At 38.6% G+C, this 27,845-nt stretch overlaps 1 protein-coding gene across 3 annotated transcripts; it reads left to right on the forward strand.

Annotated features, from left to right (window-relative positions):
* Nucleotides 1-388: 388 nt before the first annotated feature.
* Nucleotides 389-27,740, forward strand: LOC143884537 (putative WD repeat-containing protein C17D11.16). Of its 3 annotated transcripts, XM_077388162.1 has the most exons (18): nucleotides 389-1,887; nucleotides 9,508-9,642; nucleotides 10,902-10,931; nucleotides 11,834-12,030; nucleotides 12,608-12,687; nucleotides 12,775-12,870; nucleotides 13,042-13,165; nucleotides 16,145-16,203; nucleotides 16,355-16,420; nucleotides 21,251-21,318; nucleotides 21,408-21,504; nucleotides 21,933-22,004; nucleotides 23,844-23,942; nucleotides 25,558-25,701; nucleotides 25,808-25,837; nucleotides 25,942-26,004; nucleotides 27,140-27,217; nucleotides 27,308-27,740. In XM_077388162.1, the coding sequence occupies exons 2-18, from the start codon at nucleotides 9,524-9,526 to the stop codon at nucleotides 27,383-27,385; spliced, it is 1,500 nt and encodes a 499-aa protein (XP_077244277.1). In that variant the 5' UTR covers nucleotides 389-1,887; nucleotides 9,508-9,523; the 3' UTR covers nucleotides 27,386-27,740. The 3 variants fall into 3 exon arrangements, with proteins under 3 accessions (XP_077244277.1, XP_077244279.1, XP_077244278.1); XM_077388163.1 differs by lacking the exon at nucleotides 10,902-10,931 and having other exon boundaries at nucleotides 391-1,887; XM_077388164.1 differs by lacking the exons at nucleotides 9,508-9,642; nucleotides 10,902-10,931 and having other exon boundaries at nucleotides 390-1,887.
* The last annotated feature ends 105 nt before the right edge of the window (nucleotides 27,741-27,845 follow it).

Consider the following 27,845-nt stretch of genomic DNA (forward strand, 5'->3'; position numbering starts at 1 on the left):
TGTAAATATGAAAGATTATTTTCTTCATTTTCAAGTAATAATTAGAACCTAATCTAACTTAAGGGAGGTTAAGGGCCAGGATTAGTTAGGAGGGCTAGGTGATTAGAGAGCCTTCAATCCTCACCATTGAAATATAAAGAGGATTTGGAGGGCTGAGATCAATTCTCAAGAAATATTTGTTGTAATTTTTTTTCCTTTTGCTCTTGCTCTGGACAACCTTCCCAGGTATAAAAGAGTATCAAAAGCATTAGAGGAGGCTGTCCAAGTGGGATAGCAGGGGGTCAATTATATCATTTTCATCGGGTTCATTTTACCTGGCCGCCCCCCGTCTTTTGCAAAGATTAGTCACAAATACACCCAGGGGAGCTGTTTTGGAAGAAAAAGGAGGGCGGGGGCGTGGGCGTGGGCGAATTCACCACTTCCCTTTGTTAAAAGCCCAGCCCGGTTAGGGTTTGTGGAGAGGCTGTTTTTCTTTGAAGAGAGAAAGAGAGGAGAAAGAGGCAGAGAAATCCCTAATATCCAAATCCATCGTCTCCATCACCCTTATCCACCGGCCACCTCTTCTTCTCCACCCAAACCCATCCCCATCAAGCTCTTCTCATTTGCAAAGGAGATACAGAGAGGGAGAGCCCATTTTCTTGAAAAAAAGAGATTTGCAGAGAGAGAGAGGGAGAGAAAACAGAGAAGCAGAGAGAGGGATTTTGGCCGGCCTTCTTCTCCGGCATCAACTCCGGCCGGACCCATCTTCCACCACCACTCAACACCACCTTCTTCTTCTTCTTCTTCTTCTTCTTCTTCTTCTACTCTTCGTACACCGACCCTAGCTCCATCTCTTTAAAACCCAATACCCAAACCCATTTCACCATCTTCATAAACCCATTCTCATCTCTGCCATTAATCCACCACCAATCCAACCTTTCCTTCCCCAGACCCATTTAAAAAAAAACCCTCTCCAAACTTATTTTAGATTTTTGTAAACCCATTTCACCATCATCATCTCCACCTCCCTAAACCCTTCTTCTTCCTCTTCTCCGGCAAGGTATTGCCGGATTCCGACCAAAACCCACTTCATCCTTTCCACCACCATCCCTACCACCATCTTCACTTCCCACCTCCTTCACCGGCACCACCATCTCCTCCGGCCGGATTGCCGGAATCCGTCCAAGGCACCATCATCATCCACCCTTTCCATCATTTTTACTATCTCCTTCACCCATTTCTACCACCATTTCCACCACCACATCAATCACTTCTCATTTAGGGTTTTAGAACCCATCACAGGGAGCTGATTTTTCTTAAAAAAAAAAACCATTCTGCAGAGCAGAGAAAAGGGGTTTTTCTCTCGTCACTCCTCCGGTGAGTCGGCCGGAGCTCCGATCGGCCTCGTCTTCTTCTCCTTCTTTCTCTTCTTCTTCTTCTTCTTCCCCAAACCCCATCTTCACCATCTATACCATAACCCACCATCCATTTCAACCCCATTTCTACATCAGCTTCAAACCCATTTCCATTCTCTCATTAATTTCCCTCAAACCTTCTTCAATACTCGGACTCCATTCCCTTTGTTTTTCATACCCAAATGCCACTAAACCCATCTTCAACTTCTTTTATTTTCACCCTCTCCAACATCCAAATCTGAATCTCATCACCGCCCTTTTCTCCTGAAAATCAGCCCTCATTTCATCTCCTATACCACCGTTTTCCCCATCCTTTGCAAATTCCAGTCAGCTCACTAGCAATCCCCCACCAAATCATTATCCGAGGAATAGTAGCATCATTCCAATTCTCAGAGAAGCATTTTTACATCACCACTCCTAGGGTGGAGGACCAAATTTTGAAAGAGAAAGGCAGACAAAGAAGAGAGCCCACCGTGCCAAACTCAGATTAGAGGTGATGTTTGTCTCGTTTTTGCCATTCATTATCTTTAATTTCGTAGCTCTCTACTATATAGTGTGCATGCTTTAGTGCAATCTCTTTTCATGAGGACTCTTCTTTTGTGACTCATAGTTAATGAATCTTAGGTCCAACTATATTCCAGGTCTTTCCATTTGAGGATATGTGACATCCAAGTCTCCTACTGTCTGCAGTCCTTCTTGTTGCTTGTTGTGCTCATCATTTTCCTAATTTCTTTTCTATCATGATTTTGCCTTGAATCGGTTATATTTTCTCTTGGCCTGCATATAGTTTCTGTTCTCAGGACTTGTGCATGGTGATGACTTCATTTAGAAATTGTTGTGTTTGGCAATAGATACTTTCTGTTGATCATCTAATAGTGATTAGCGATGATTGTTAATATCTTGTTACTATCTTTGATCTGTGAAAATTTGTAATAATCACTTGATGGTGTGTAGCTATGATTTTTCCTTGGAATTTGCTGTAAATTTTCTACACCTTTTGATGGTTTGGCATCGATGAGTGGTTTGCTTAGGATTTTGCTTAAAACTTTTGGCAATTTTTCATGACCAGTAGCTATTTTATTTTGCCATAAATCTGTAACAGTTTCTTCATAGCCTGTGATAACTCTTCTTACAAACCCATTTAAAAATGTGCAGTTACAATTTTATTATGAGCTATGGTAACTTCCGTGACTGGCAGGCATTTTTCTTTTGGTGAGTATTTGATATTATATGGCTATGGTCATATTGAAAGGATGTGAAAATTCATTAGTCCTCTGCTGCTGACCATGTAGTGTTATATAGTTATGGTTTGGGTAGAATTTGTATTCATTTTCAGGTAATAATCAGATCATTTCTTTAAAAAAAAAAACAAAAAAACAAAGGGGTCCTAACAAATGACATTCTTTTTGTGCCCACTGCAGCCCTCGCCATAATAGCTCTCATTTTGGTATCGAAACATGATTCAATCCTTGTTTTACGAGTGCAAGTCCCTGATTTAGTCCTTTGTTTTGTGTAATAAAAAAAGGTCCGCCCATTCCCTCACAGTTCAGTTATGTTCTTCATGCTACAAAATCAGCCTATTCAATGCATTCCAGTCCCAATTTTAACACAATTTGGTTCAGAATCTAGCCCATTTCAGCCCTTGTTTCAGCACAGGTTCAGCCCGTGCCGTTTGTAACTCGGCCCCTATTCATTTTTGTTTATACTGATTTTATAATTTTAGTTTTGGGGAGCATGGGTTCGGTCACATTTGATTAATGGTATATATTCTTTAAGAAATATATATGAATATGTTGGTCATTTTCATTAGTCTCGGGCTCAGAAATGTAGAACCTGTATTGAATCTTATCTTGCTCGAGGCAGTCAAAGGCGGATATTGTGTCAAAATGCCCTGTGCTTGTAATTTTATCTCCCATTTTTCTCACCAAAAATGAGTTCAGTGACATCCTCTTCCACTTCAAGAGATGTTCCATATGCCGGATTCATCTGCTATTGAGTACCATTATCGTTCTCTTTCCTTCCCATTCGAGGCTTCTCTTAGTTTTTAGGATTTTTCCTTAGATCCTATATTGTCCATCGATTTCAGAATTTTCTGTCGGGTTAAGGCGATGACGGAATATTTCTTGAGCCGACCCCTTGCCCTTCTTATCATTTTTCCCATCTTAGGGTCTTCACAGGGTTTGAGGGGTTTCCTTTCTTTCCGGGCCTATTCTTCGCACGTTCCTCGGGATCCTTTTCGAGTTTCGGGATCGTCATCGATTTTGGGAACACTTCTCTCGGGTTTAGGCGGCGACGATGGAACATTTCTTGAGCCAATCTCTTCCCTTCCCGCCTTAGAGTTTTCTCGGGTTAAGGGATTCCCTTCTCTTAGAGTGTTTAACTAGTTAAGGCCCTTCCTCAGTGGCTGATTGTTTAGTAATTCTTCTTATAAGGTTTTTGTCTGTCCCTTTTGTTTAGAAGTCTACCCTTAGGGTTAGAAGCTTTTCATCTCTCGTTTGTTTAGGATTTTCCCTCGCGGGTTAGATATCGTTTCCTTTGGAGATTGATTAGGGCTCGTTAGTTTTGTTTTCGTCTCTTCGAGATTGTTCTTTTCTTTGGGATTTTAGTCTCCCCTATTTTGATTTCTTTCCCCTTAGGCTTTAGGGATCCCGTTTCCCTCTAAATTACTCTACCGCGATATGGTGGGTATAGAGGCTCTTCTATCGGATCCCCTTTAGCCGAAAGGGTGTTAACACACTTTTAATCACCAAAAATATAAAAACACATCAAAAGCATTTGAAAATATTAAAAACCTTTAAAAATCTAAAATGTTGAGTTTTATAGCGTATTAGGAGAGTTCGTTTCGAACTACGTTGGCTTGATCCTCTTCCACGAGGTACGTAGTGCAGCACTGCAGCTTGGGATCTTCATCCCAAGTCCAGCCAAACTTTGTAAATAGACATTTTAAATCTTTCAAAGAATCGTTCAAGCAACTTTAAAACCTTGTTTTCAAAAGGATCTTCTTCTAGAGTTAGGAGTTTGTCCTAGATAGAGAGTTTTAGAGTTAGGAGTTTGTCTTTTATTGTGTGCTTGTTGTGTGTTTGTGTTAGAGTTAGGAGTTTGTCCTAGCTAGGAGCGCCTCCGTCCGGTCAGTTGACGATTCATATCGCCGACTGATGACTAGGTCTTGGATACGCTAGTGATCCCATTGTTTTCCTTAGGACGCACAGCCTAGTTACACATATGTTGTAGGAACCACCTGCATTAACTTAGGGCTAATCTGCATTTAGTTAGGGCATATAGAGTGTCCTAAAATTCACAATTCACTGGAATTTAAATAATCGTACAAGAAACTTTAATAACTGGTCCGGTCTTTTAGATCGAGTCTAGGATAGAGGTCTAGGTGTCTTAGGCATCATAGCTTAGGATAGGCGCGAAGAACTACGTTGTCTTGATTCTCGTGGAGGCGGGGATACGTAGGCTTCTTTGGATGAATATCAGATCATCCGAGGACTCGGGCTAAATCGTTTAGAGTCTTAGGATTTGTTGTTTTGTTATGTTGTATATCTTGCTATGTTTTCTTACTTTCATGCGCAGACCTTATACATTTAGCTGTAGCATGCATGTGTTTGCCCACCAGAACTTAGACACCCATTATGCATGTCACACATAACCTAGCGATGCTTAGGCGACACATCTTTCATTTTATTTTATATGTGTTCATTATTTCATCCCCGAGTCATGCATGATTAGGTAGACGTTCACTCGGGGATAATTGTTTTCATTTCACATGATTTTCGCCCGAAACTCTTCGAGGTTACTAGTAAATGGCATAAGAGATCAAATGCTTGCACTCGGGCGAATTGGGGGTGCTCTTCAGACCTTCTCCATTCGTCACCAGGCACGGACCTTTTGTATTTCTGGTTATCCGTTGCAGACAGAACATTTGTTTTGGTTCCATGGCGTATCCATGGATGGCGACTCTGAGTTATTTTTAGGTACATCTTGGTTTCGAGCCCTGGCTCCGGATCAGGATGTATCTCACTCGTTTTGTATCGCCACTCATGCTATGCTGAGAGTGGCACCCATTTTGAGAGTTCCTTGGTAGAGCTCTCCTTCACATGTGGAGATCTTTGAGGATTGCAGGGGGGACCTCGCGTCCTTCGCCGCACTCGTCCTCTCAGATCGGGGTCCACAACTTGCAAAGTAATCCCAACCCAGGTCCAAAACCTAGAAACGTTCGAAACCCTGCCGATTGTCTAAAACCTAGAAACGTTCGAAACCTAGAAACTTGCAAAGTAAGTTTCTCGATCTGCAAGTTTCAACCGAGAATTTTTTCGTCCAGCTTTGTAAATGTCAAAGGCATTTTCGTCCACAGCTTTTACTGACAAGGCCTCTTTGTCCCTCTTGATAATTTTTGAAAAGCACGGGGCCGTTGATAATTTTGCCTAATGCTTGTCCCCCCATTGGTAATTGTTCCTAACTTTTAGGAGCTTTTTGAGAACCGTAATATCCCTTTTAAGAAACTTATCAACAGCTAATTCAGAAACTTGCAAAGTGAGTAATCCCAACCCAGGTCTAAAACCTAGAAACGTTCGAAACCTTGCCGATTGTCTAAAACCTAGAAACGTTCGAAACCTAGAAACTTGCAAAGTAAGTTTCTCGATTTGCAAGTTTCAACCGAGAATTTTTTCGTCTAGCTTTGTAAATGTCAAAGGGCATTTTCGTCCAGCTTTTACTGACAAGGCCTCTTTGTCCCTCTTGATAATTTTTGAAAAGCACCGGGCCGTTGATAATTTTGCCTAATGGTTGTCCCCCCATTGGTAATTGTTCCTAACTTTTAGGAGCTTTTTAAGAACGGTAATATCCCCTCTTAAGAAACTTATCAACAGCTAATTCAGAAACTTGCAAAGTAAGTAATCCCAACCCAGGTCTAAAACCTAGAAACGTTCGAAACCCTGTCGATTGTCTAAAACCTAGAACCGTTCGAAACCTAGAAACTTGCAAAGTTTCTCGATTTGCAAGTTTCAACCTAGAATTTTTTCGTCCAGCTTTGTAAATGTCAAAGGCATTTTCGTCCAGCTTTTACTGACAAGGCCTCTTTGTCCCTCTTGATAATTTTTGAAAAGCATGGGGCCGTTGATAATTTTGCCTAATGGTTGTCCCCCCATTGGTAGTTGTTCCTAACTTTTAGGAGCTTTTTGAGAACCGTAATATCCCCTCTTAAGAAACTTATCATCAGCTAATTCAGAAACTTGCAAAGTAAGTAATCCCAACACAGGTCTAAAACCTAGAAACGTTCGAAACCCTACCGATTGTCTAAAACCTAGAAACGTTCGAAACCTAGAAACTTGCAAAGTAAGTTTCTCGATTTGCAAGTTTTCACCGAGAATTTTTTCGTCCAGCTTTGTAAATGTCAAAGGGCATTTTCGTCCAGCTTTTACTGACAAGGCCTCTTTGCCCCTCTTGATAATTTTTGAAAAGCACGGGGCCGTTGATAATTTTGCCTAATGGTTGTCCCCCCATTGGTAATTGTTCCTAACTTTTAGGAGCTTTTTGAGAACCATAATATCCCCTCTTAAGAAACTTATCAACAGCTAATTTAGAAACTTGCAAAGTAAGTAATCCCAACCTAGGTCTAAAACCTAGAAACGTTCGAAACCCTGCCGATTGTCTAAAACCTAGAACCGTTCGAAACCTAGAAAGTTGCAAAGTAAGTTTCTCGATTTGCAAGTTTCAACCGAGAATTTTTTCGTCCAGCTTTGTAAATGTCAAAGGCATTTTCGTCCAACTTTTACTGACAAGGCCTCTTTGTCCCTCTTGATAATTTTTGAAAAGCACGGGGCCGTTGATAATTTTGCCTAATGGTTGTCCCCCCATTGGTAATTGTTCCTAACTTTTAGGAGCTTTTTGAGAACGGTAATATCCCTTCTTAAGAAACTTATCAACAGCTAATTCAGAAACTTGCAAAGTAAGCAATCCCAACCCAGGTCTAAAACCTAGAAACGTTCGAAACCCTGCCGATTGTCTAAAACCTAGAAACGTTCGAAACCTAGAAACTTGCAAAGTAAGTTTCTCGATTTGCAAGTTTTAGCCGAGAATTTTTTCGTCCAGCTTTGTAAATGTCAAAGGGCATTTTCGTCCAGCTTTTACTGACGAGGCCTCTTTGTCCTTCTTGATAATTTTTGAAAAGCACGGGGCCGTTGATAATTTTGCCTAATGGTTGTCCCCCCATTGGTAATTGTTCCTAACTTTTAGGAGCTTTTTGAGAACCGTAATATCCCCTCTTAAGAAACTTATCAACAGCTAATTTAGAAACTTGCAAAGTAAGTAATCCCAACCTAGGTCTAAAACCTAGAAACGTTCGAAACCTAGAACTTGCAAAGTAAGTTTCTCGATTTGCAAGTTTCAACCGAGAAGTTTTTCGTCCAGCTTTGTAAATGTCAAAGGCATTTTCGTCCACCTTTTACTGACAAGGCCTCTTTGTCCCTCTTGATAATTTTTGAAAAGCACGGGGCCGTTGATAATTTTGCCTAATGGTTGTCCCCCCATTGGTAATTGTTCCTAACTTTTAGGAGCTTTTTGAGAACCGTAATATCCCCTCTTAAGAAACTTATTAACAGCTAATTTAGAAACTTGCAAAGTAAGTAATCCCAACCAAGGTTTTAAATCTCGGTTTCGGTTTCGGTCATCACCAAAACCGAAACGTTTCGGTTTCGGTACGAAATTTCGGACGAAATCTTGTAAAAATTTCACCGAAATTTCGGTGAAATTTTGGAAATTTCCGAAACGTTTCACCAAAATTTCCGAAATTTCACCGAAATTTTGTATTTCACCGAAACGTTTCACCGAAATTTCCGAAACTTCACCGAAATTTTACCGAAACGAAACGTTTCGGCCGAAATTTCCGAAACGTTTCGGCGAAGTTTGGTACTTTTCCGACTCACAGTGAATTTCGTTTCGGCCGAAATTTAAAACCATGATCCCAACCTAGGTCTAAAACCTAGAAACGTTCGAAACCCTGCCGATTGTCTAAAACCTAGAACCGTTCGAAACCTAGAAACTTGCAAAGTAAGTTTCTCGAATTGCAAGTTTCAACCGAGAATTTTTTCGTCCAGCTTTGTAAATGTCAAAGGCATTTTCGTCCAGCTTTTACTGACAAGGCCTCTTTGTCCCTCTTGATAATTTTTGAAAAGCACGGGGCCGTTGATAATTTTGCCTAATGGTTGTCCCCCCATTGGTAATTGTTCCTAACTTTTAGGAGTTTTTTTAGAACGGTAATATCCCCTCTTAAGAAACTTATCAACAGCTAATTCAGAAACTTGCAAAGTAAGTAATCCCAACCAAGGTCTAAAACCTAGAAACGTTCGAAACCCGGCCGATTGTCTAAAACCTAGAAACGTTCGAATCCGAGAAACTTGCAAAGCAAGTTTCTCGATTTGCAAGTTTCAACCGAGAATTTTTTCGTCCAGCATTGTAAATGTCAAAGGGCATTTTCGTCCAGCTTTTACTGACAAGGCCTCTTTGTCCCTCTTGATAATTTTTGAAAAGCACGGGGCCGTTGATAATTTTGCCTAATGGTTGTCCCCCCATTGGTAATTGTTCCTAACTTTTAGGAGCTTTTTGAGAACCGTAATATCCCCTCTTAAGAAACTTATCAACAGCTAATTAAGAAACTTGCAAAGTAAGTAATCCTAACCCAGGTCTAAAACCTAGAAACGGTCGAAACCCTGCCGATTGTCTAAAACCTAGAAACGTTCGAAACCTTGGTTTCTCTCTCGATTTGCAAGTTTCAACCGAGAAACTTGCAAATCTCTCTCTCTCTCTCTCTCTCTCTCTCTGTCTCTCTCTCTCTCTCGATTGTTACTTGCAAACTCCAACCCCCTTTTAAGCAAGCTCCAACTCGTCGTCTGTATTGGGAAGGAGCAGAATATAAAACGTATATTCTTTCTCTTCTTCTTGTGATAGTTAAGCAATTGTTGCAATAAAATGAGTCCCTCATTGTTTTTGGACATGGCATCTGTACAAGTAGTCATTTTAATATAATGCAGCATATAGATAGAAAGCAATCTATTCCTTTTAAGATAATAATTTCAATATAGAGTCTTCTTATCTCTCCTTTTTCTGTACACAGGATACTTGTGTACAAAATGATTGCAGCTGTTTGTTGGGTCCCTAAAGGGGTTTCAAAGTCTGTTCCAATTGTTTCTGAGCAACCTTCAAAAGAGGAAATTGAAGAGATTCTCAAGTCAGGGTCTTTAGATAGAAGGTATAATGGTTATGTATAAACTCATTCAAACAAACACTCAGTGCACTTACATTTATTCTAGCTTTTTACATTTAGAAATATTGTTTTCATTTGCCAATTTGAAGAATGAGAAACTTATGATATATTTTGCTATTGGTTTGTATTATTTTAATTTTCTAATTCAGAAACTTGAAAAGGGAAAAATATTCAGTTGCAATAGATTTAGATGCCTCATTTTTTAAACTCATCTTGTTATTATTTAAGGCTGAAAATGATCCATGATATTGCCCTCCTTTTGCTCTTTTTTATGGATCCCAAGCATGGGGTGTAGTATTGTTTCATGTCTCAAGCAATGACATTGGCCGGCAGTGATTTGGGGCCACATCACTGCTTGTTTTTGTTATTGATGGCCGCATGGAAGCCTTTTTTTTTTTTTTTTTGAATGGTAGCTGAATATATTAAAAAGGGGAGAGTCCAAAGGAGACCCCCCCCAGAAAACCCACTGAGCCAGAATTACACAAAGAAACGGAAAAAAAACAAAAAGAAATTAAGGGGGGAGAAAGTCGAAAAGCTCCAAAGACTGCTTAACCACTCCCGCTTTAGCCAACTTGTCGCCGACTTCATTGGCAGATCTCCTAACATTTTGGAACACCACAGAGCGCCCGACTGGTATATCCTTTATTTCATTGAAAAATCGAAGAAATCTCCAAGGAGGAACTACCGAACCTTTAAGCCACCTAATGACATTTAAAGAGTCTCCTTCCACGATAGTATTTGCTACCCTCTCGCTCCCTAATAGAAGAATGCCTTGATAAGCGGCTCCGACTTCCGCTTCATTTGAGTCAGCAACTCCTATAGGCCCAGAATAGGCCTGCATAACTACCCCCTCTGAATTCCTGAAGACCCCCCCGATCCCGGCAATGGAAGCCTTAACTGGCCGCTATTCCAACTTAGGTTGGTTTCTTTTCATTCTCTTTTATATAACACTTGAATTAAGTTATACGGTACAACACCATTATTTTCTGAATTAAGTTCTATGGTACAACACCATGATTTGCTGGTAGTGCTGCAAATCAGTCACGTCCCCTCCGTTCACATTTATAATCAAGTGTAAGGTTTAGTATTATGTCCACCGTTTGTGGGTACCGTCATTAATGTGGAGCATTCTTCGTACTGTTTTCCCTCCAATAAGTTCATTTCTTTTTCTTTCTTTTTTCCCAAACTATTGCCGAGTGTGACCATTACTCTCTTTATTTATACATTTTGTTTACTTCGTGCAGTTGCCTTATTGTTGGGTCTTCAGTAAAGGGGTGAGGATTGCAGTATCTTCCTTTCTTCTTGATGTTTCTTTATTTCTTTAAGAAATTAGATATTTTTTCCATATTATAAATAGGGGCCAATGGGGTAGCTGGCTAATTGGCTAAGTAGTTTGTTTCGAGGTTGTCCTTGTGTTTTGAGAGCCATTACTCTAGTGCAACTTATATTTCCTTTGAGAGGCATTACTTTTGTGCTCTATATTTCTATTATCTATGAACTACAAATTAAATGTGGTAAAATAGCATTGGGGCTCCTTTTCAATTTCTTACATTGAACATCCTAGATTATTGGGGAGTTTGTTTAGAGATAGAGACTTATTCTATCTGCCATCAATTTTTTTATTAGATTAAAATAACCCAGCCTTATCACAGCCTAGAGTTCTACTTCTGGTAGTTCAGTGTTTTTTGTTAAATACTTTGGATTCAAAATGTGTTCTTTGCTACTGATATGGACCTTCATTATTACAAAAAATGACTTCCTAGAACTTCTTATCCATGTTACATGGATTCTTCTGAACGAGCGAAGTACCATGTCGGACACATGTTTGAATCTCCAGAAAATGATCATTTACCACTATCTATCCCAACAGACTTTATTTAGTCCGTCTGTCATTCTTGGCCTGAAAAAAGAGTGGATGAAGAGCCTCAATCTTTCAAGGAAGGCACATACCTTGAAAGATTAGACCATCTTCTTTCCCCAATCCATAGTACAGTACTACAGTATCCTCACATCCCCCAAATTATTCCAAAATATGCATTGCAGTTCTAAATTTCTGTAGAGCCTTCATGAATTACATAAACACATCAATCACAAATTGGATCGTCCCCGATTTCTGTGGAATGTGATAATGTTCATGGCGGCCCCCTGTATATTTGAAAGCTGTTTGCTCGTGCAGAGAAGACAGTGAGGATGAAGAAGATAAAGACATGGATGTCGATGCTGCCAAGCAGACTGATGAAGTTGCCCATGCATTAGCCGTGGCAGAAGCTGTTGGGAAGACTTCTAGGAATACAAGTTCTGGGAACAAATTTGTAGACATAACCGATGGGATGAGAGAACTTGACATGGATAATTATGATGAAGAGGATGAAGGTACCTTGTACAATTTATCCATTTCTATTTAGAAATACATCACGCACTCTAAAATATAATCAAATGACTAGGGTAGCAACTCGGGTCGGGCGGGTCGGGTTTTCTAGAACCCTACCCTACGCAAGAAATTATCTTATGTCTGGTCGGGTTTAGTTTTCTTTGAGAAAACCCTAGATTCATAAACCCGACCCTACCCAAGATAGTTTCTCGGGGTGGTTCGGGTCGGGTTTTTATTTTTTAGCGTAGGATAATGACTAATTTCAATTATATCAATATATTTGAAAATAATATACCATGTTATTCAAGAGATATTTTAGAAAGTCATAGTACACCTATAAGAGTCAGGTCGGGTTTCGGGTTTTTTTTCTTTAAACCCGACCTGACCCAATCTTGGGTCGGGTTTTTCAACCTTAAACCCTACCCAACCCATGACCATGATTTCTAAACCCACCTGGGTTATTTTCGGGTCGGGTCGGGTAAGACCCGACCCAAGTTGCAACCCTACAATCACCAATCCTCAAGTAGCTTTTTTGATTTAAGTACTTACAAGAATCCATTTCATCTGGACCCACATCAGGCATTGAGCTGTTTAGTACCGGACTTGGTGATACATACTATCCAAGTAATGACATGGATCCATATCTGAAGGATAAGGATGTAAGTCCTCTGGTTTCTTACACAGGAATCTGTTATTGCATGAAATCTTGAGCTTGTAATGCAAGAACTTTGTGGTGCTTTTGGCAGGATGATGATGATGAAGAAATTGAGGACATGACCATAAAACCATCAGATGCCGTTATAGTCTGCGCACGTAATGAGGATGATGTCAGTCACCTTGAGGCATGTAATTATAACTTGCTTCCCACTACCATTCTTATTTCAACCCTTCCACCCTGAAATTTCTTTTAATTTTGCATATTTACGTGGACATTAGGCATGCTCGTGGTCCTATTGATATGATTTGAGACAAGCAAATCAGATTTATACAATTAATTTATTTTGTTTTGGCAGGTTTGGATATTTGAAGAATCAGAAGATGGTGAGCCAAACATGTTTGTTCATCACGATATAATTCTCCCAGCCTTTCCCCTTTGCACAGCCTGGCTTGATTGTAATCTTAAAAGTGGGGATAAAGGTCCGTTGCGGATTCACCTATTTCAATAATGTTTGTTATCTTCGTTGGATCTTTGAAGGCATCATTCCTACAAGTTTGCTTTTGGACTCAAGGGATTTATTTAATTGAGCGCTCTCCATTTTTTAAATAGCATATGAGGCATGGCTGTGCCTGAAAATGCATGTGATATACTTGGTATTAAATACTAATCTGCATTTTATGACTTCTTTGAAGCTATCTTCTCTTAGAAATTAGTAATTGCTCATATGTACCTTATTGGTTTAATATGATTTGAAATTAGATCATACACTTAACTTTAATAGACCATAATTGCCCTTACCTTTTTGGAAATTATATATTTTTTGAGCAATAACAGATGAAAATCTTTATAAACAGGAAATAGTCGTAAGTAACGAGGTGATACCAAGGCCAAATACAGCGGATTACGGAATTACAGCAAAAAAATATGCTAGTAGCAACTGAGAACTAATCAATGCATCACAACTGTAAAAGGAGAGCAAAATTGTCTCCAATCTGAACTCCTAACCTATCATTTATATTCGATTGCTTATATGTTGCTTCCTTTCTAGAAAGTATGATATGTCTTATAATGCTTTCGCTTTAATGATATTAATAGATTGAGTGCCCGTGTTGTTAAAAGATTCGGAACCTACAATTCAAGTTGAAGGCAGTAGAAAACAGTCCAATATTCAGGTGGAGCCCCTATTCAACAAAGATCACAGATAGGTGGAGCCCCTATTCGACAGCGATCACACATAGGTGGAGTCCCTATTCGACAACGATCACACATAGATATGCGAAACATTATTGTTTTTTTACATGATGTATTTTTATTAAAGAGAATAGAAGGACTCACGGCCGAGGAGGTCATGAGAGCAAAGAAACAGAAAGATAATGACATAGGACAAAGAAGAATCATAATCAAGAAAGTAAATAGTTGAATATCTCTAGCGAAGGGCGAACGACTTTGACACAAGCTAGTCTGTCCCCCTCTCCATTTGCTGACCTCGGAGTATGGTGACCCTCCACAGTATCCAGTATCTTGTTTATCATCTTAGAGAATGGCTCCACGGGGGGTGGGGTGGGTCCATTTGGGTAAGTAACATGCAAATTCGCCTAAATGTGCTATTTCAAAAATTTGAAACATTGTTTTTGAAGATATCTTTTGAACTTGTTCTCATGGCTTTAGTAAAGGGGACCAATCACCTTCTTCCCATAATCCATGTTCTCTTCGGAGAATCCACTTCAACTAGTCTAATCAGATGATGGGGAACCATATCTGGGTCCTAATTTTTTTTCCCTCGAATGCCATTACCATTATGAGCATGCAATGCCATTATCATTTTGGAGGTTCCGTAATTATAGGGTGTCATTATCATTTCAAGGTGTCATTATCAATTATGAGTATATTATCAATCGATTGCCAATGTCATTATTGGTGTTGATCCATTAGATACTTATGTCGTGAGATGATGAATTGGTTATGATGTATGTTTACTAATTAACATAGTTTATGTTTTATGTTAAGTTTCCTAGCTAATATAGGTTGTGTTTATGTAACGTTTCCTAATATCAGAGTCAGAGGAGGTGTCTAGGTGGTAAGTTTGAAGTAGTCTTTTGCCACATAGCATGTCCTGTTGGATTTTAGCTGCAACTAGATTAAAAGCTTTTATTTCGTGGGAGTGTTCTTACCTCTCTATGGCATTTGGAAGACTTTGAATGAATGCTGAATTGTTGATTTAACCCTTCAAGCATGTTGTGACGCTCTTGCTCAAGGAGATCCAGGTTAATTCTCTTGATTCCCCCTACCCCCCATTTTTTTTCCTTTATTCTCACAACCTGCAATCTTCGACCATCTTTAAGCCTTCATCCATGCGACCACACCCCCTCGACCAACTTTCCCTTGCCATCTTTACCTTATGCCCATAAACCCTATCAAGCCATCGACTAAAACATATTGGTTAATTCTTGTGTCCATCTCAAGTGGCATCCATGCGACCACACCCCCTCGACCAACTTTTCCTTGCCATCTTTACCTTATGCCCATAAAACCCTATCAAACCATCGACTAAAACATCTTGGTTATGGGATAATGATTCTTGTGTCCATCTCAAGTGGCAAATGGTGATTCACAATTGAATCATAGTTCTTTTTTCAAAATGTCACTTGTTCATGCTTGATATTTTTAATATGCACCCTGATTGGCTTGCTTACTATGCTTCCAACATTTGAAATATTGTCACAGATTACTATCAATTTTTTTTTATAAATGATAAAATTAAGGAAAATACTAGTAAGTCCATGTGTGGTGATGGAGGCCATTGTTTTAGTGAGCAACCACGTGGATGGGCCCAAGCCATCTCGCAAGAATTGCGGGATCAGACAATTGTAAATGGTGGCTTGGAATTTGTTCCTTTTCCTATGGAATGATCATTGGTCTTTTTTTGCATAACTTTTCCTTAATTGTTAATTTGCAGGCCATAGTTTGGATGGTAAGATACTCTAGTAGTCCTGATTTTTTGTGCTATGGCCCATCCATGACCCCACTGAATCAGCGATCCGATCACTGTGTCTTTCTCTCACATGTAAAGTGGAAATGAAAGGGTGCGAGAATCAATCTGAATGCTAACTTTGAGATCGAAGCCCTTTTTAGGAGCCTGCTCCTGCCCCTAATTGAGTTAGGCCAGCTCAACATGGGAGGTGCTTTAATCAAGGTGGAAACCTCGCTTTCCAGTGGAGTAATGGCGCACCTTGCCCAGCGACCAATCCCGCATGGAACTTCATGCTATGCATGAGGCTTACTAGCACATTTTTTTTTATTAGTATAAGAATTTAGGACAGTATAAAGCAGTTACGCTTCATCATCACTTTCAACTTTGGTTATTTATAGTGTTGAGAGTTGTTCGTTCATGTTTCAACTTGCAATATCTTGTTTTTCCTCCCTTTTCTTACACAATTGATTCTTTCTGATGTTGGCAGGAAACTTTATAGCCGTAGGTTCGATGGAACCTGCTATAGAAATTTGGGACCTCGACCTTGTATGTGATCTTATATTACTGATTTGCTTGATGCAACTTGTTCTCATGGAGTTATGATTTATTTTTCATATTCTGCATTTTCAACCATCCTTTTGGAACTTGAGAAGCGTTTTGGTTGTGGATCCTCTAATTCATCGTGTTTTCTTTTCAGATTGATGAGGTCGAACCACATATTGTATTAGGGGGCATTTCCAAGAAGAAGAAAAAGGGAAAGAAGGTTTGTGATTATTTTCACAATGTTCCATTTCTTCAGAAATTTCGCTTAAAATATATTATCTTTTGCTTTTTATTGTTTTCTGCTTATATTCCTGGATACTTGTAATTTTGTAAGCTGACAAGAAAATGAATATCATTTTCTTGCTTGATTGTGGACTATACTTCATCTCGCTTGTAACTTTCTTTTTAATCATTGATACTTTTGGGTAATGTGTTATTTTATGAGTTATGTCACCTTAATCCAAAATGGAAAATGAATATGCTTTCTGAATTCCTACTTTTAGATAATGGAAGTACGCGCCATTAAATAGTCTTGAGTTTCTTATTCAATGTAGAAACTTGCCTTCTTGTTGGATGTCCAATGCCCCTTACTACTGCATTAGATGATGTGTTGTAGTTTTATTTAAATAGAGAAATTTCACTTCATGTTGAATGTCCAATGCCCCTACTACTGAATTGTAAGATATGCAATAATTTCACAATGCCAACCGAATAAATTTAATAATGTTTGGACAGGTATGTGGTAATGGAACTTGGTGGGTTTCATGAGCTTTGGCTAAGAGTTATTGTTGTGCAATATATATATTTATACTTGAAATGGGAGGTTGTCGATTTTTTATTCTGAATAGCTAGATATTAATATGCTGGAGTTACTTTGAATTCCATGAGCTTAGATCATAGCTACATAGGTACCCATTGGGAGAAGATTACGGTGTGGGAGTGTTGTGGTTCTCAAAGGCGCGAAGGTGTTGGACCCTATAATTGCGTGCATATAATATTACAAAAATATTAGACTGGTATTTTTTTTTATTTAATAAAATACAGAGATTACCCTTTCATGTTTTTAAATTGCCGACACAAAAAGAATGGAATGTTTATGTTTCCATCCCCACCAAAACACATACAAAAACCAAAGCTCATATCAAACTGAAACTGTAAGTGTATTAGTGGTACTATATCAATATGTATTACATAATTACATTTCTATGAATTGCTTGTGAAATGTGTTGTATGTATTGTGTATAAATATTCATGGGAAATCGTTTAAAAAAATAAATATTCATATGAATTACATGCGGAATGTAATATGTATAGAATTATGAGACATGCATGACCATGCATGTCACTAGGTGTTCGATGTTGTCAAACCATTATGAGTGGTTTTTTGCTTATGTGATCGTTTTGAGTGTGTATTGGTGCTTATTCTAGCAGAGAAATTATATGGTGCCCAAGGCGGGCCTTCTCGTTCAAGCGGTACGACGAGCATGCCGCCTTAGAGATTTGATCCAACAACAGCATCATAAAAATTGTGCTGATTTTGGATCAAATATCAAGGGCGGCGTCTCTTGCACAAGCAAGCCCACTCGGGCACCATATAAAAACTCATTCTAGCACATCCTGGAGTTTTATCTTTGTCCATTATTTGCATAAGCTTCTATCCGTTTCCGTAAATTTATAGGATTTTCACCGAAATTTTCATCCAAGGCCGACATGTTTCCATTTCCACCACGACCGAAACACATACCGAAAGTGAAACCCAAACCTTGCTTCCTTCTTGGTGATTGTGCAATAGAACCTTAGAATACTCAGTTTCACAGACAACATGAGCTACACCATTCACCATTCTTTCCGAGTTTAAGTCCCAATAGTTGGTAAATGAGCAAGAGGAGTTTGTACACTGGGAGCAGGAGTGTGGAGAGATTCATGAGCATGAGAGATCCCTGGCTTAGAAAGATCCCAACTTTTAAGGCTCTAACCTGTCTTTAATATGATGGTGGAAAGATTTCCTTGCAAACTGATTCTTAACTATTTCAATATGTACAATAACTTGAGAGCTTAATTAAGTGCTTTAGTGAAGATGCTCAGAGCTTTTTATTCAGACTTCAAATGCAAAAGAGACAGTACCTCTTAGACTTAGTATAAAGAAATCTGATTCTATATAACTACCAAATCTTTGAAATTGTTCCCATCTTTAGAATTAGGATCTCTAAGATCACTCAAGGAACAGCAGCACTTTGTATCGACGACTGCAACTGGTGTTTCAAAGGCTGAAGCAACATCGAACTCTCTTGATGGGTACTTGTGTTGGATTGATCAGGTATAGTCTGATTTGACTAATCCAATAAACTTGAGGATTAGCAGAAAGACTTAAAAATCAAAGAAATTCTAGAAAAGTAGAATTTAGAGTGCCTGAACCTGATGGTACGATCCATCGCAGTCTCCCGGGTATAGCCCTTTTTTTAAATAAATTGTTGCGATTCCAAAAGAAGAAGAAGAAGAAGACGAAGAAGAATCTGATGGTAGGTATGACTTGGGAGTGCCTGAATCTGATGGTACGACCATTGAACTGACTGATATTACTTGTTGTGTACCAAAGAGACCAACTCTTGTTGTCCTCCTGGACTTGATCATTTCATTTAGGTTGTGGATCAAGCGGGTGGCTGCTGTTTGAATTTTGAAAAGAATATTCTTGTATCACTTCACTCCTTTCTCCATCTTGGAAGTTCGTGCGACCTAAGGAATACAATGAAAATGATGTATACGAGTTTATTCTTTAGTGTAATTGACACTATTTCTGAACAAGTTTGATTACACACATCACTGTTTGCCTTTGTCTGGTTGTACAAGGGGAACAGAGGTAAGCAAGCGAGAAAGCCGATAGATAGAATAAAGCAAGCAAGAAAAACGAAAGCCGTTCCGCGAATAACATCAATAGGTGAATGGTGCCTACCGGACTCTCTCTTTATCTGTGAGCCCCCAAGCAGTCCGATCTTTGTCTCCCAACGCTTCTGCTGCGAGCAACACTGACCTTATCAGAAACTGGCAACCTCAGATCCTATGGGTTTTACTTGGCTTTTCGGTGCGACTTCAGTGAAACTCCTTTTTTGGTTGCCAATATAGTATTGAAATCCTAGGAGACTACCAGGGATGTCTCTAGGTTGTCTCCTGCTTGTCTGGTAATGTGTCACCCTTGTCCAAGGTTTTAAATTTCAGTTTCGATGTTGGTTTCAGTCACCACCGAAACATTTCGGTTTTGGGCCGAAATTTCGGCCGAAATCATGTCAAAATATGATTATGATTTCGTTCTTTTTTTTAATTTCGACCGAAATGTCTAAAATTTCGGTGATTTCAGTGGAAATTTTGGCTATTTGGGTGAATATTTCATAATTTTCGGTGGGAATTATAGCATTTCGGTGGACTTTTTAAAAATTTCAGTGGATCTATTTAAAATTTAGGTGGAAATTTTGTAAAAAAGGCTAAAAACAAAATTTCAACCGAAATTTCGGTGACATTTCGGCGAAATCTTGTAAAGAAACGACTTCATGTAAATTTCGTTTCTTTCGTTTCGGCCGAAATTTACAACCATGCCCTTTCTCCTCCCATCAAAATCCAAGCCAAAAACCACAAAAAGGTGGTTTTTGTTGCTTGGATTTCTTGGGAATGATGCCGTTCCTCTCTCTCTCTATATATATATATATATATTAGTAATGACACCCTGTACCACTACTCTACGAGGTTGACAATGATTTGGCCGACACTTTGAATTTATTGCCGACGCACGTGTCGTGTCGTGTCGTGTCCACACGTGTCGACACTCCTTTAGACACTTGAAGTGTACTGCTAGAAGTGTCAGTAACTTTATATGTGTGTACTTGTATGAGTGTGCCATTATTTCTAGATTTTTAGGGGCTTCCATGTCAGATACCTTGTATCCGTGTCGAAACTCGGTACACGAATCTGTGTCCACAAATCATGATTATATGTACTTTCTATTTTAGCCGTGTCCCTGTTTCTAAATTTTGGGAGTTTGCCGTGTCCGACACTCCGTGTCCGTGTCGACACGCGACACTTGTGTCTGTGTCCACAAATCATAGGTTGACAACCAAACACTACTTGCCACTATTCTACGGGCTAAGTGCCAGGTAAATCCAAGGCTTGTCACTTCCCTGTTGACTACTGACACGACAACTCTACGAGGTAAATACATGCAACCAAACAAAGCATTAGAGTTAAGAGTACTACTCACTAATCTAGATGTTTTCCCTACATTTTCTTCTTTAAAGATCTTGTTAATGTTTAATCTGGATTAATCCAACAGAAGGATTGGATCCTCTTTTATTCTGTTCTGCTCTTTACTTGGTTCTAGATTTGGTAAGCAGATTGGACCTAGGTTATCATTATGTCATCTTTTTGCTTGTGCCACCTGCTATTACTGTACATGACGATTAACATTTAACCTTTTTCTATTCAAGATTGTTCCTTCTTTTTGTATGTGCGCATACAAACTCTTCCTGACTTAAATATTATGCCTATCACTCTATTACTAGAGGTTTATATTAGAATGTTCAAAGCATCTAAAGTGCAATAGCTATTTATCTGCTGGAATGTGCTCTAGTGTATTTTGCAACTAGTAGTATTGCAGGTTCGCCTGAGAATTTAAGTTGCTACTCTGTGCTACATGGGCAAATATCAAAACTGTCTATGTTTAAACTTCAAACATTTTCATGGGAAGTTGGGAACTACCATGGATTTTTTTGAATTGACGTGGATATTGTCAAGTTACTTCTGGGAAAGGTTCCATTGCCTAGCTGGAACTGTTGGAATTATGGTCTTTCCGTAAGTGTTTACTTTAGATCCAAAAAAATCCATGGTGGATTGCAACTTTCCATATTTTTCTTGACCGAGGTTTCAGTAATATTCCTCTAACTCTGGCTTTTTTTATCATTTATTTTGCTCTTTCCTTGTACTTGTTTCAAGGTCATATGTAGAGTATTAAACTTGAAATGGTGTTCTCATGTTCTCTAACATCTATTTTTATGCAATACTATAGGCACCAGTCAAATACAAAAAGGACAGTCATAAGGATTCTGTACTTGGTCTTGCGTGGAACAAGGCCAGGTGAGCATGCAACTCATTGATGCTATGATTAGTTTTGCTTCCCTGTTGTTGTGATGATATTAATGGTGTTGTTCTCTTCTCAACTTCAGGAATGTGCTAGCGAGTGCAAGTGCCGACAACTCTGTCAAGGTTTGGGATGTCGCTACAGGGAAATGTGCTATGACAATCGAACACCATACAGACAAGGCAATAATAATTCACTGACTCTTAATATTTTACTTTTAAATGCTACTTTTAGAATACTTCCTGAATGCTATCACCAATGCTATTTTCTATTCTTTTAATAGGCCAAGTCCATGTTGCCATTCTTTTCCTTTTAAAGCTTATCCAATCTTTTTTGTTTGATTTAGTCTATTTCAAATTATTTTTGCCGTCTTCCAGTAATTTTATGACACGAACACCTTCCTACATTGCTTTTGCTTGCCTTGTTCAATGAAGTTCTTTAGTGCTGATCTGCTGTTATGGCTTAGACACATATGGAAATTAAAAAAAAAAAAAAGAACTGAAAATGTCGCATTTGTTGATATGTCGTATTTTTGTGGAGCATAAATGTTTTAGGAAATATTTGGCTGCATCTTATTTTTTCGCTTCCATTTCTCCTGATCTTGGTACAGGTTCAAGCAGTTGCATGGAAACCACATGCGGAAGTTCTTCTTAGCGGATCTTTCGATCACTCAGTAGCCATGGTAAAGAGAGAACTGTCACAAGTCTATATATTGTACTCAATATTTTTCTTGTGTTTCTAGACCATTATCTGGAAACTAGTGAATGGAAGCACTTACTTCTTTTTTTTTCTGAGATCAAGAGCTTGTTTCGTGATTTTCTGATAAATATTGCGTACAGATTCTTTGCTATAAATTACTGTTCCGGATGTCAGAAACTCAGATTTATCTTGGTAATTGGTTAGTTGATTTCTGTTTTTGATTCGGTCAAGTAAATTAAGCACTCTGGTACTCAGAGTTAGACTCTATCTGGATGAGTTGATCTGATCTGCAAGATTTTGAAGATTGATTGGTCATACTCTTCTGAGAAATTGTGCCTTGTTATAGTTCCTATTTTGAACATTGGTTGGTCATACTCTTCTGAGAAATTGTGTCTTGTTATAGTTCCTATTCCCTATTTGTTATATAGTCCCAGGTAATTCTGGGAGAGTTTTCATGTTGGATAGGGAACTATCTAGAGTGCCCTATTTGTCCTGGTTTCGTCATTGTTTTATGATTTGAACAGTGAACACCACTATCATGATGGAAAAGAAATGTTGAGGACAAGTTGGACAACTACAGGAAGAGATTATTTAAGAGTCTCTTTGATTTCACACATTGATCACTTGAGTATAGAAAGTTTTTTTTAATGATTTTCGGGAAAGCTTAATTTTATGACATTTCTTTTAGCTTGTCTTGATATTTGCATCCCTCTCTTAATCCTCTCTTAATTTTAAACTTCTCATCGGCTTTCGGCTGTTACAGTTCCTGACAATCTATAAACAGCCAATGTAGAAGTCTAAAAAGGGTGATGGTCAATATCAGTTTAAAGAGGCTGTTACAGTTCCTGACAATCTATAAACAGTCAATATCAGTTGCTTATTTAATTCCAATGATTTTATGGCATTTCTTTTAGCTTGTCTTGATATTGGCATCCCTCTCTTAATCCATTCTTAATTTTTAACTTCTCATCGGCTGTTACAGTTCCTGACAATCTATAAACAGCCAATGTAGAAGTTTAAAAAGGGTGATGGTCAATATCAGTTGCCATCTTTTATTTCCAAGATTATGACCATTTTCATCTGTTGTCCATCCAGATAGGAAAACCCAAGTTTAGGTGGCACAATCCCTGGAATTTGAACCTTAATAGTATGAACCTTCTCGTATGGTCCCACTCCCATTACCACTTCTTCATCTCTTGCTATTACACCAACTCAAGCTATTGTGGTTCTATAAAGATCACTTCAAACTTATCCGTTGTGTATGCAGGTTTTTGGTTCCCAGGGTCTTAACATTTTAAGTTGGAAGACGATATCGAGCCATGACATGCTTTTGTCAGGGTTGTCCCAAACAGCCCTCCTAATATTGCCACATGTTTCAAAAATAGGGGCATGTTTGTCATTTATAAAAAGCATATAAGTGTTCTCTTGTCATCAAAATGGTTATTAATGCATACTTGTGCAATTAGGATGTGCAGTTGAGATATCATTTTCAGTTCTTATTTCATTGGAATTACGCAGCAAGATGAAGACACTGATTTTTGTCGTAACATTTCTCTTAAGTATTATAGGCTCCGCCTGCAATGGGGGCAAGTCTTTTGAGTATGAAAAATCTGTGATATAGAGTAGTTTCTTGTACAGCTGTGACGTTAGATGTGTTTGTAAATGATACTTCTCTCTAATTTTTAGTGGGAGGTTTCTTATTTTGATGACATTAGACAGTTCCCAGGGAAAGATCAAAAATTTAATCATATTTTTTTTCATTTTATTTAATCTACATTTATATGCCCTCACATTATTTATTTGCAACATTTACAACATGCAGATGGACATGAGAATGCCTTCGCATTCTGGTATTAAGTGGTTGGTTGCGGCTGATGTGGAAAGCTTGGCGTGGGACCCTCACACTGAACACTCTTTTGTGGTAAATTTCCTGGCCATCTTTATATGAAGCTTTCTCTGAAAAGTTGAATACAATGGACATGCTTTTATTTGAAGTTTAATGATCTTTGAGTTCATTAGCCCCGTTGATTCCTGGAGGGTTGTTCTTTTTCCATGATTTTTCTGAATTATCTATTGATTGTCTGTAGTAAATATGACTGGACAGGAGGTACCTAAGAGGGATATATGTTGTTATCTTGGTTCAATCCTACATAAGGAAGGAGAGATTGAAGAGGATTTTAACCACAGAATAAGAGCAGGTTGGTTGAAGTGGAAGCATGCTTCAGGAGTTCTGTGCGATCGTAAAATACCTACCAAGTTGAAGGGAAAGTTTTATAAGATAGTTGTGAGGCCAGCCATGCTGTACGGCTCAGAATGTTGGGCCACCAAGAAGCAGCATGTGCATAAGATGAGTGTAGCGGAGATGCGAATGCTTAGATGGATGTGCGGCCACACAAGGTTAGATCGAATTAAAAATGAAGACATCCATAAAAAGGTGGGGGTGGCACCATTTAAGGAGAAGATGAGAGAGCACCTCTTAATATGGTTTGGGCATATCCAACGTAGGCCTTTGGATGCTCCAGTGAGAAGGAGTGACTCGTGCCAAGTTGATGGAGTAAAAAGAGGTAGGGGCAGACCGAAAACAACTTGGGTAGAAACAGTGAGGAAAGACTAGAGGGCTAGGAACATAACAGAGAACATGACCTTGGATAGGATAGAATGGAAAAAAAATGATCCATGTAGACGAACCCAACTAGTGTCAGGATTAGACTCAGTCAATTTGAGCCGGGTAGATCCTTTCACCTTCTTCATGAAATTTTTCTAAAGGATTCATTAGCCGACCCCAACTAGTTTGGGACAAAGGCTTAGTTGAGTTGAGTTGAGAGAATCTATTGACTGTCTGTGGCAAAATTGAAGTTCAAATAACTCACTAAATGACTCAGGATTTGGCCAAGTCAAACTTGGTTTGGCCTTGCTCCAAGTACTTGGTCTAAAAGCTTGAAGTTCGCTCGGCAAACACCATTGTTTGGGCTAGGGAAGGTGTTGATGGGGAGGTGGTAAGTGTGGGGGATTACCTCTCACTATTGTAGCTTTGTTGGCTCTTTTGCCTTCTTTTTGTTGTTTCTTTCCTGATGGATAAGCTCGATCACTCTTTGCTCTCTTTCTCTTTTAATAGAATTTGTGTTATCTTTCAAAATTAAAAGATTAGTTCTTCATTCAGTCAGCCATTGAAATTTTGAAACTGAAGTACCGATTCGTGGGTTATTTCTCAGTTTTTTATATTAAAAATATGAGGAATGATAGATTGAAGGGCGCCCTTGCAAAAACCAGCTACAAGCCCCCCCACCCCACCCCAATTCCATGCCAAGAAAGTGCATTTATAATGGCACAAAAAATCATGGAAATGACAATGAGAAATATAAAATAAAATGAACCGTAAATGTCCATTTCAAAAAAAAATGAACCGTAAATGCCCTTTGCTGAAAAGGACCCGTGGGAGGGTCCTTGTAGATGATTTTTGCAAGGACGCCCTTCATTCTATCATTCCTCTAAAAATATTGATTGTTTCAAATTTATCTCTCTGTGAATGTGTTTAGGTCAGTCTTGAAGATGGTACAGTTCAAGGTTTTGACATTCGGGCTGCTTCATCTACCTCAGACTCGGCTTCCAACCCAAGTTTCACTCTCCATGCACATGATAAAGCTGTGTCTGCAGTCTCCTATAATCCATCTGCACCTAATGTATGTTTTCACTCACAATTCAAAAGAAGCCTTTTTTAGATTAATTTCTATGGATGAAAAGTTTTTCCATGGTTAATTTTTTAACATGTAAATTTTCTTTCTACAGCTGCTTGCAACAGGTTCAACTGATAAAATGGTGACCTCCTCTTTCTGAGGACCTTTTGTTTATTTGTTTATTTATTCTCAGAAGACCTTTATTTTATCACGGATTTAGCTGATTTTTCCATGTGTATTTTTTAGGTGAAACTCTGGGATTTATCAAACAACCAACCTGCGTGTGTTGTATCCAAAAATCCAAAAGCTGTAAGTGTGCCTTGGTACTATTGTTGTTATTGTTATTTCTCCTGTTGGTTCCATTTGAGATTGTTAGAGGTGTCTGACCTCATTGAGAGCTTTGCAGACTGTATTCAGTAGGAGGCTAATTCCATAGTGAATTGGTTAAGCTGAACTTGACTTTGTTTCGCCGGGGGGGTGGGGTGGGGGCATATTTTCTAATGGAAAACACTTCGAAAACAAGAATCCGCTTGGAAAATAAAGACAAAAGCGAAAGGGAAATGATAAATGCGCCCTTTTCATTACTTGGGACACCCAGCTACAGTGTATCTATGGCTGCAAAGATGCTGATGTACTTCACATTTGAAGGAATGAAGTGACCTGATTGCCACGTACAATGCAGCTGGGTGTCCCAAATGATGAAAAGGGGCGCATTTATCATTTCCCAAGTGAAAATGACCGACGATTTGGTCATTTTGACTGTGATTTTTGTGTTTCTTGGGGATTCGAGCTCTATTCCTTGTCTTCTTGTGCACGTGATACAAGACTGAATTTCGTCTTTTTTACAAAAACTGATTCCTCTTTTCTAATATTCATAGCTATTAATAGGTGAACAAATTTATTTTCAAAAACAAAGGTGAACAAATTTAAACTTGTCATATAGACAGTTTATTCTTTTAAAATATTTGTTGGACAGGCATTTGAGAGACAGGTAACCCTAGTTAGAAATGGAGAAAATCCGCAATTTATTCATTTGTCTTGTTTCTTGCTATTACTTAAAAGCTCATTATGCAAAATTTGGATGTGCAGCAAATTTTAGTGTAAAAAATTGCCCTAAGGCTCTGTTTCTTTCGACGTAAAATGGACGTAAAGCAAATTTTATGCTTATTTTTTAGTGTAAAAATGGACGTAAAATTTGTTTTTACACCCATTTTGAGTTGAAAGAAACAGAGCCTAATTGAATATGTTGGTATTGAGAAACCAAAATGCAGCTTCAAGTATTTGCTAACTGCTTGATCATCTTGCATAGCGAACTTTGTCGTTAATACGGGATCGATGACTTCTAACTGATCAACTCGCACAGTGAATTATTTTTACTATGAGATCTGAACTGGGGTTTCTAACCTTTTTCTTTTCTTTTTTGTGTGTGTGAATGTAATATCAGGGAGCTGTGTTCTCTGTTTCCTTTTCAGAGGACAGTCCTTTCTTGCTAGCCATAGGAGGCTCCAAAGGGAGATTGGAAGTAAGCAAAGAACCTCATCTCTCTAAGTATTTCCCATCATCTGACATTTGTGCTGCCTTAAAATTGATGATGGTCTGTGAATTTTGGCAGGTATGGGACACACTAACTGATCCCCGAGTCGCTCGAAGATTTGGGAATCGAAGAACAGACCCCGAGCCAGCAGTTTGACCGGCAGAAAAAAAATGGAAATTTTGAAAGAATTTGTGTCTGCTACCAAGGGAGGAGCTAGGCTTTTTAAATTATGCAATTCCAGTTGCAAATGATCTTGGTTCTTTTGAGAGCTTATAATTTATACTCACCTGCGTGTGGGGTGAAAGTTTTTCCATTGAATGAGTACCTGATCGGCTTGAGTCATTCTTCTTTATCAAGCACTTTTTTGATTGTCTTGTTCATAGGCTTTTGAGAATTGTAATAACCTATGGCGGGAATTTTCTGGAAATGTTTGGAAAGTAAATATATTTCTAGAATTTCCTTCCTTTTTTTACGCATGAATAAAGATTAAACAACCCTATTCAAGTTTTTACTTAGAGGGACCTTAAATTTACTATGACATGCCTCTGAATTGACAATAATCATATTATTTCCCTCGAAATTGAGGAAATAAATTTTTTCATGAGGTTTTTTATTT

The sequence above is a fragment of the Tasmannia lanceolata genome, unplaced genomic scaffold (genome assembly GCF_043159265.1).
Source record: "Tasmannia lanceolata isolate RefF3 unplaced genomic scaffold, GAP_Taslan_0.1 ptg000008l, whole genome shotgun sequence".
Taxonomy (NCBI): Eukaryota; Viridiplantae; Streptophyta; class Magnoliopsida; order Canellales; family Winteraceae; genus Tasmannia; species Tasmannia lanceolata.